The 9,664-nt window shown below is 35.9% G+C and overlaps 1 protein-coding gene across 2 annotated transcripts; it reads right to left on the bottom strand.

Annotated features, from left to right (window-relative positions):
- Positions 1 to 3,370: 3,370 nt before the first annotated feature.
- LOC121985021 (calcium-dependent protein kinase 1-like) lies at positions 3,371 to 9,128 on the bottom strand. 2 transcript variants are annotated; one of them, XM_042538256.1, is made up of 8 exons: positions 8,420 to 9,128; positions 7,413 to 7,556; positions 7,169 to 7,321; positions 6,125 to 6,240; positions 5,877 to 6,068; positions 5,282 to 5,409; positions 5,100 to 5,199; positions 3,371 to 3,781 (listed from the first exon to the last, which is right to left on the bottom strand). In XM_042538256.1, exons 1-8 carry the CDS (start codon positions 9,027 to 9,029, stop codon positions 3,707 to 3,709), a joined length of 1,518 nt encoding a protein of 505 aa, XP_042394190.1. In that variant the 5' UTR covers positions 9,030 to 9,128; the 3' UTR covers positions 3,371 to 3,706. The 2 variants fall into 2 exon arrangements, with proteins under 2 accessions (XP_042394190.1, XP_042394191.1); XM_042538257.1 differs by having other exon boundaries at positions 3,374 to 3,781; positions 5,877 to 6,053.
- Positions 9,129 to 9,664: the final 536 nt, after the last annotated feature.

The following is a 9,664-nucleotide window of genomic DNA, read 5'->3' as shown; positions in this document are numbered from 1 at the left end:
TTTCCCATATGTTTTTAATGTGGCACTATGTTTGCATCCTTGCAACCCCAACAATATATTTTTGTTACATTTGAATAAAGTATTGATAAGCATGTTGGCAGGTTGAGATCGGTCCACTTATATAGATAATCATCTTTATTCGTTAAGTATAAATAGGGGTAAGATCGTTACTTATGGAACAACTTATGTAGCTGTGAATAGATACATACTCATAAGTTAAGGTCGTCTTGATAATTATATCAAGATGAAATCATTTATGTAATGATTGGAGTAAATGAACTCACCATTTACTGAATCTGCTTAAGGTCATATTGGAATTCATATGTTGAATTCAGGATTAGACATTAGATATGTCTAGATTAAAATCTGTATGATGTTAAATTTTGAAGAAAAAATATGATCTTTTTGGTAAAGAGAATAACATGGTAGCATGTCATTTATACTACATGTGCTATATGACAAGAGGAGTAGTAGGAGAATGGATTCTTACCTCTCTACTATGTGAGATCCTTGAGATTATAAGTTAATCTCAATTATATCCTAATTGGCTATTTAACTGTTTACTTGAAGTTCTGATTAGTTACTGCTACTTTAGCATGTTTCTTATTTGCTATGAGTAATTTGGTCTATGGAACATAACTAAAAAACAACTGATTAGAATGAATATATTTTAACTAAAAATGAAGATTAAGATTAATTTACATATGATATTTATTCATTGGTACCCGCTACATTTATGTTCAATACATAAAATATAATTGTAAATATTGTATTGAATTGGAAATGTTGAATATGCTCTCGATATAATAGTCATTATAAGAGATTATAGATGTTCATAATGATATAAATGATTTAATCTGGGGTAAAGACAAATTATTGATGTCTCTGATTCATTGTATAGAGCAGGTATGTAATGTGCAATAATCTTCTAGCAATAATTGCTCGATGTGCTTGCTGTCACACAAACCATTTCCCTGAAGTATGGATTTGATGTTTTTATTTGGTCATTATGACTAATTAGTTTTTTGCTCTGGTCTTCGTGACTTAATCATCATATGGTCTATGTGACTTACATGATTTTTTTTTTGACAAGATAACCTTTATGGATTGACTTGGATGAGTGGGAGATGTTGGACATTGCAATATTTACAATGTTAGGAAAATGAAAGGGGCTCATTCACCTTCATCTTCCTCCATTATGTGCAATTAAAGCACTAGTTACAAGATCAATGGTTTCTCCTTTAAAAACCGTCCAAGAGCAATCGGAAAGGGAAACGGAGTTGGAGTGATTGAAGCAATCGACAAAGGAGAACATCTAGTGAGATTGGGATTTGGTAGGGTTGTAAATGAGCCGAGCCGAGTCGAGCTTTGGGGTGTTCAAGCTTGTTTGATAAGGTAACCAAGTCAAGCTGAGTCGAGCTTAAAATGAACCAAGCTTTTGAGAAGAGTGTTCAAGATTGACTTGGTTTATTTTTTATGAGCTTGAGCTTGTTTGAAGCTTAGCTTGAGCTTGGTTCGTTTAGATGTTATCGAGCTCTCAATTCAAGCTTGGCTTGAGCTTGGTTGTTTAGATGTTATCAAACTCTCAATTTAAGCTTGTTTGATTGTTAGAAACTTTTAGTTTTTTAGTTGTTTGATTAGTTATTGAGCTTAATAATTTAAACTTATTTATTTATTTATTTTATTATTTATTTAACATATTGAAAAGAGTTTTATTAATGATAACTGTTCATGAACGTTGTTCATGAACATTAACGACTTGAATACATATGTGTTCAAGTTTGTTTGTTTAGTTTAACGAGTTATTTAAGCTTGTTTGTTTAATTAATCTTGTGTATATTGAACGAACATAAACAAGCTTTTACCAAGCCGAACACCAAGCTTGTTCATGAACGCTTGGTTCATTTACAACACTAGGATTTGGTTTGTAAACCAAAAGGGAGCTTTTCAACCTTGTGTCGTGATCGTTCTTCCAACGTTAAGCGGAGATAAAGATCGTCTCGGGAGATCACTATAAGTTTATTTCATTTTGTACTAAATTGTTTATTGCAAGTAACAATAACTTGCGCCCCTTAGAGATGCTAGCAGCATGTATAACGACCGCATCTATTGGGACTACTAACAGCTTGCTATAACCGTCATGCCCCTCGAGGTTACTAGCAGCTTATATAACAGTCACATCCCTGGAAGCTACTTAGGTCCGTAAACGTGAACAAATTTGGTGTTCGATTTGATAAGAACTTGTTTATGTTCGTTCAATACATAAGATCAATTAATCAAATAAGCTTGAACATGTCGTTAAGCTAAACAAACAAACTTGAATAATGTTCATGAATGTTCGTGAATAATGTTCACGAACCATGTTCATTAATAAAACTTATATCAACATGCTAAATAAATAAAAATAAAATAAAATAAATAAGTTTAAATTACCAAGCTCAATAACCAATCAAACAACAATTAAACAAATTTGAATTGAGAGCTCAATAACATCTAAACTATCCAACTCAAACCAAGCTTAAGTCAAACTTAAATTGAGAATTCAATAACATCTAAACAAACCAAACTCAAGTCAAGTTTCAAACAAGCTCAAGATCATAAAAAATAAACTAAATCAAGTTTGGACAATCATTTCGAAGGCTTAATTCATTTTCAACTCGGCTCGATTACCTTATCAAATAAAATTAAATACCTTAAAGCTCAACTCAACTTATTTACCGTCCTAGAGCTACTAACAGATTGTTATAACTGTCACGTCCTTTGAGACTTCTGCATAATAGTCACCTCTTGGGCTACTGGCGTCTTGGTATATACTCAGGTTTTAGCAAATAGAGCCTAACTCAAGTTCAGGCAAACAAATAGAGCCTAACTCAATTTCAGGCAAACAAATTGAGGGTTGCATTGACCAGGTCATGACACATGGCACCGTTATCTTTATCACATCACCAATCATGCCTTTCATCTTAATAGCAAAGTTTGTCCGAGGACTATGGTGCAACGATAGGATATTCAAATTATCACTCAAATACTTTTGATTCGAACCCTAACTATGGTGAATTTGTAAAAAAATTTCCTCCAAATAGAGCACACAACTAAAGGATGCTGGGCTCTTGGGCTGTCCGCTACGAGTACTTCCCGATTTATCCTGGTGGCCGATGGAAAACTTCCATGAGCCCAGACCGATCATCCCAAATTCGACATTACCCAATCTAATTAACCATTTTTTTTAATAGCAAAGTTGAATTTCTTAGCTATCAGATATAAACTTCAATTGTAGCGTATTTGTTTTTGTTTCACTTGAATAGATACAATTGACAACCAAAACATTATGCTTTGTGTCTAAGAGTAGTAAACTTATACACTAACCTTCCTTCATGGCATTCCCAATTCATTCAAACAATGAAAAAGAATGAATGATTCTTGTACATTCTGATCTTGTTCTTCAGGAACAACACACTGGTGCACAAGAGTCATAAAAAAATTGAAGGAATGATAATTTAAGAAGAAAAAGAATGGGTTGCAAAAGCAGATTCAGATTTACAAGATAGCATTTCAGGTTAAGTTTACGTCATTTTCTTTTGTCTACTAAAAGGGACAAATCTCTTGTTTCCTTGTCAAGTCAGTAATTCTTTCAGCAGATCGATGTGGCTGAAGCTATGTAACATGGCAGTGTTGGTTTACCAAAGTCCATTGAAAAAACAAATATTCATTTGTGGATGTTAATCTCCGCGCCCTCATTTTTCATCATGGTCACAAACTCCTCGTAATTGATTCTTCCATCCTGAAAAAAAAGGCTATTCATTAATACATGAATGATTATCATCTGTCACCAAACTTTATTTCCATGACAAATACAGTAAAGATTAGTTCAAGAATAATCATAACCTGCAAGTTTGTGCTTCAAACTTTTTAACAATGCATGATCTTGAATCAATTAGATTTCGAAAAATTATGCCAACTATCCAAATAATCCAAAATTTTCACACCAAACATCAAAAGCTAGTTCAGTAGAAAAGTAAAGTACATAATACCTTGCCATTTGCAGTTTTTGCACCAAAATATTTTGTATCACGTCGCTATTTAAAAGGTTTTGCACTTCAAAAGTTAACTTCAAGTTTAAATTCACTGTGAAACAAGATGTTTTACGACAATGACCTCAAAATAGTTTTGTTGAGAAGAATGAAACTGGATGGAACCAAATTTAGCTCCATCTGCAGAGGTTTAGTCCACAAACTGGAAAATCAGATATAACCTTTTGGGTTAGTTGGAAACTGTGTAATGCTTAATCACTGAGGATTTTTAAATTAGTTAGTCCTAATATCATGTATAAAAGTCGCATTGTTGAAATTAGTACCTACTTTAAGCTTTAAATTCCAAAGAGAGTCTGCACTTCTGTACTTAAGTGCACATCAAATCAAAAACTTTCAGCTATCTAACATTCTACACATATATCAAACCAACCTACAATTATAATAGCTTATCTGTAGATTATTCTAAATACATGGATTGAAATAAATTAAAACGATAAATGTTTACAGTGATCTCCCACAGATCCGCAATCGACGTCGGCAAGACTCGCTGTCGGAAGAACAATCACATAATCGGAAAGCCCTCCGCAATTCCACGAACCAAATCCCACCACCTCAGATATTCTCCTTCCTCTCTCTACGTTGCCCACCCTGATGATCCTTGGATGTACTATTTATAAAGGGAAATGACCTAGGGGTATGATGGTCTTTTCCATCAAGAGTAGTGGTGAACGTGGGCATGTTCCCACGCCCCCACTTTCTCCATTTCCTACATTATCATACTTCCCTCAAGGAGTATTACTTGCAATTTTTACCTATTTTATCACCTCAAGGATCAGACTTGCATAACTAGTCCAAACTAATTTAATTTGTCATGTCAAGTCCCAAAAAGCTGCGTATTTGACTAGAATAAAAAGCTTTTTGCAGACAGTAGTTATGCTACACTTGTGTTGTGCTCGGTAGGAAAGCAACAATTTGAAGAAAACTAAACCTTACCAATTTCTACTATGTCAAATCAGAAACGACTAAATCTATCTTTACCAAAATTCAGTTATAGAATGGAAGGCCTACATGGTTAATATCAACTTCGGCAATTATCTCCTTAATTGTTTGTTGATCCCCCATGTTGTAATCCATAAGAGCTTGCTCCAGTTCCTCAACAGTGATGTATCTAGTAAAATGGTATGTGAAATATGAGGTGTAACATTCTCTTGAAAAATGAATGATATTCTAACATGAAGACAATAAGTTACCCGCTTTGATCCTTGTCAAAATACTGGAATGCCTTGTAAAGATGATCTTCTTTTTCCATTCGGTTCATATGCATTGTGGCAGTGATAAATTCCATATAGTCAATGCATCCATTTCCATCCACGTCTGCCTGTTAAAAAGACGCAAGTCAAAGATCAAATATTGCAACAATAAAAGTGGAATAACACTTCATATAGAAATATTTTTTCCTTTTCAAGGTTGGGTTTTTTTTGTGGCAATGCCTAAACTTATTGAGAAGGATGTTTCTAAAACTGGCCCGCAGGTCCCAATTCCTGGAATATATCCATTAGTTCACTTGGACCACACTGGCCTCCATTTCCTTGGTTAAATGATTGAACCAATGAGTCTGGTCCAGTTTTCAAGACATCAACACAGTTTAATGCTAGGGAAGGACAAATTTTTCACCGAAGACTTGACTTTTTATCCTTCAACAAGGCATTGCATATTTTAAATATAAAGTGAAGATGATATCGAAAACTTGTGGTATAGAAACAAGAATTTAATTTTTTTTAAGAAATTATAAAAAATTTAATCTTTATATACATGAAGAACCCTGTAAAGATAAGTGTGTCATACTGCTTCCATCAATTGCTGAACTTCAGATTCAGTAATCTTGATACCCAGGTTACCCAATCTGGGAATTCCAGCTTTCAGTTCTTCAACAGTCAATGTACCACTGTTGTCGGTGTCCATTGATTTGAACATTTCCTTCAAACCTATGATTTCTTCCTCTGATAAGCTTTCAGCTATCACCTGAGCACAAGTATTCTGATGCAAACTTTAGAATGGACAGCAAACATAAATCTATCTAGATGTGCTGCTACCTTCAAGGCTACTTTTTTAAGCTTGTTCATGGCCCTGAACTGCTTCATTCTACTTATAACTGTTAAGTCAAGTGGATTATCAGGAGCTTCCCCATCTTCCCTTATCCATGGATGCTCTACAGAAATAACATGAAATGTCATACTAAGCTAATAAATTCTCTTGATTTAAAAGACTTCTTGACAGCAATGGGAAAAGACTTGCATCAAAATGTTTATGGAAGTGCATAGAAAGAGCAAATTTTAATATCCACCAGGAGGTAATTTAACCAATTAACCTAAGATCCAAATAAAAATTTAAATCAAAGCTATTAAACAGTCAACAAAATACAAATCTCTTTAGAGAAATTATTGCCACCCACCAGTGTGGATGTGGCGATTATTCTCCCAAGATATGGCAACCAACAGCTTGACATAGGTATACTCACTTTTCATCAATCATTTTACAACTCAAGAACTTGGCGATAGTATATTTATCTAAAATGGAATCTTCTGGATTATATTTTAATTAAAAGTCACAAAGTTCTCTAGTTGAAGTTGGAGATGCATATGCATCATAATAACGCATCGGAAAATGCAGAGAGAATGTGTCAATAACACAGATAATCCATCAACTAAAAATCTTCAAGAATCTTGAAATGTTCAGATTCTTGTTCATCAAAAGGATTTGACAAGGATTCACAGAAAACAACCTTAAAATGGTCGACCAGAACTTCATATGCTCCAGTTATGGACCAAGAACCCTTCAAGTTTAGAATTGGCTTCTTTCAAAGACATGTTACAAGATTTAATACATTTTTCTAAAAATGTTAGGAACGATTTTTTCAAAATTCAGCAGCAGGAAGTGATTTTAACTAATTAAACCAAAATCTAAATAGGAGTGTCTTTGATGTTAAGCCGTAAGATCATTCAAAAGAAACACTATTAGCTAGAACATAAACGTGTTCATCAGGAAACACTACTTCATCACCATGTTTTTGCATGATTCTACTTAACTATAATATTTTGTGGCTTGAAACATATGAATTAAAATGTTGATATTCTTACTGAGAATTGCAGCTGCAGTAAGTCGTTCTTTTGGATTTGCTCTTAGCATTTTCTTCACTAGATCCTTTGCACTGTCTGATATACATGGCCAAGGATCAGCTGAAAAATTCAAATGCCCACGTAGTATAGCAGAAAAAATGCCTTGGTCGTTCTCTGAAGAGATGAGAGTAAGCAATTCAGCTGAAAATCTCCAAAATTTTAGACTGATTTTGAAAGTAGTTCAACAAATTTGATAAGTGTGCACCAGCCCAAAAAGGAGGAACTCCAGAAAGAAGAATGAAGAGAATCACTCCAGCGCTCCAAATATCAGCCTCTGGTCCATAATTCCTTCGCAATACCTCAGGAGCAATATAGTATGCACTACCAAGAACATCCTTGAATACTTCTCCTGAAAAAGCAATTCATTCTTGTTTGCAACCAATTTGCAAAAGAAAAGCAAGGATAGTGGAACTATGAAAAACTTGAGTTTCCTCAATCTAACAGAAAATGATATGATGTATAAATTCCAAACTTGGTAGTTGAAAATTTCATTTCTCAACTTGTGTCGCTAAAAAAAAGGTAATCCACTCTAATACTTGGATTCTTCATTACCCTCTCATACCTATCTCAGACACCAATACTCCAACTCGACATTTGACATCTCCATTGGTCATAAGTAAAAACTTCTAGAAACCACCATGTCAAACATTAGATCCATATATGTCACAAAATCTAATATACAACTCCAAGTAGCATTGGGAATTAGTGTATATATAGTATGATGCGTATCTATTCTATAACTTTACCATATGAGTATTAACGCATTTATAGAGACAATTTTGCTTCTAATTGCGAGATTTTGTATGATTTAAATGAAGAATGATGGCAAAACTTAAAGGAGATCAAGTTTCTCAACATGCTTCATTCCCATTTTCAAACATTTTTGCTAGAACAGGGCACGTAGAGAAACTCTTTAAAATCCTTTTCTGTGGTAGCCATATCATCTGAAGATTGAAAGGTGAAAATATCAAATTTACTTCTATTTGCAATAAATCTTCCCCCAAATAAATTTGAGGAGAAACGACATATATGGAGATTTGATGAACTTCTATAATTTCTTTTGGAATAGGGTAGCCCCAATATGAGAGACAGTTGCCAACATAGAATGAACAGATCTTCAAGAGAGATTAACTTATGTTTCCCTCAAATGCAATAACTTTTTCTGGCATATGATAATTTAAAGGCATTTCAATTGATTGATTAGGTTTACACCTGGTTTGAAGAAGGTGGAGAGGCCGAAATCGGTGGCCTTCAGCGGCGAGTCCTCGTTGGTGTTAAGGAAGAGGAAGTTCTCAGGCTTGAGGTCGCGGTGCATTACGCCCATCGAATGGCAGCAGTGTACCACATTGACGATCTCACGGCAAAGGGAGGCGGCGGCACGCTCGGAGTAGTGGCCGCGCGAGATGATGCGATCGAAGAGCTCTCCGCCCTCACACAATTCCATCACGAGGTAAACGGAGGAGCGGTCCTCGTAGGCGCCTTTGAGCTCGACGATGTTGCGGTGGCCCGTCAGGTGGTGCATGATCTGCACCTCCCGGCGGACGTCCTCGAGATCGTCGCCGTGCGTCAGCTTGCGGGTGGCGATCGACTTGCAGGCCAGCTTCTCGCCGGTGGCCTTGCTGGTCACCAGGGACGTGACTCCAAACTGCCCGCGCCCGAGCTCGCGTCCGAAGGAGTAGAAGGTGTGCACGTTCTCCATGGGGCGGCGGAGGACGCGGCCGACGCCGCCGCTGCCGCGGAATTGCGAGCGGAGCTTGCGGCGGACGGAGCCCGCCTCTTGACGGCCATCGGCGCGGCCGCGCCGGGAGGGGTGGTTGCCCATCAAAGTGTGGAACCGTCTTGGCTGGGTCGAGATCGGAAGGGACAAGGTCAGAGAGGAAAAGGAGGAAGCGTGCAAGTCATCGACGGAAGAGGAGAAAACGCAGGGATTCACGCCCAGTTTATAGTCTTCGCGCTTCAGGATAAGATAATATGTAATTATAATTATAATTATTTTTTGAGGGTGTATTTCAAATGTAAACATTTTCTTTTGAGGAAAAAGTAAAAAAATAATATTTCAGAATGTTTGAAAATTAAAATGTCTATGCAATCAGTACGAATGTAGAAATATAATTTTTAGTGATGAGGATATAATGAAAATATATATATATATATATATAGGTATGAATTTATTTTAAATTATTATAACTAGTATTGTTATGAAGATCAAATTGGATCTTCCGTTGCTTCGTTATCCTTCCCGATTGTGTTGGTGCAATCAGCTTCCAGGGTTTTGATATTTGATAATGTATCTAAGTCTGATCAATTTGACCAATGATTAATCCAAATAGGACTTGATATTTGGAAGAGACTAGCAAGGAAAAGTCTTAACTTAGTTAGGCAAGGGAAAGGTGGTGGAAGTCCTGGTGAGTAAAACTAGGTAATGAAAATCTTAGGGGGAGGTAACCCTAGGTGGTG

Source organism: Zingiber officinale, chromosome 5B, assembly GCF_018446385.1.
Source record: "Zingiber officinale cultivar Zhangliang chromosome 5B, Zo_v1.1, whole genome shotgun sequence".
Classification (NCBI taxonomy): Eukaryota; Viridiplantae; Streptophyta; class Magnoliopsida; order Zingiberales; family Zingiberaceae; genus Zingiber; species Zingiber officinale.
This window is presented reverse-complemented; position numbering and strand designations above follow the sequence as displayed.

What these genes read in the sequence shown, in the direction of transcription:
- LOC121985021 (XM_042538256.1), bottom strand. Translation starts at nt 9,029, where the DNA reads ATGGGCAACCACCCCTCCCGGCGCGGCCGCGCCGATGGCCGTCAAGAG. An exon ending in CTCCACCTTCTTCAAACCAG is followed by an intron (nt 7,557 to 8,419) that starts GTGTAAACCTAA and finishes TTGCTTTTTCAG; the next exon opens with GAGAAGTATTCAAGGATGTT. An exon ending in TTCAGCAATTGATGGAAGCA is followed by an intron (nt 5,410 to 5,876) that starts GTATGACACACT and finishes TCTTTTTAACAG; the next exon opens with GCAGACGTGGATGGAAATGG.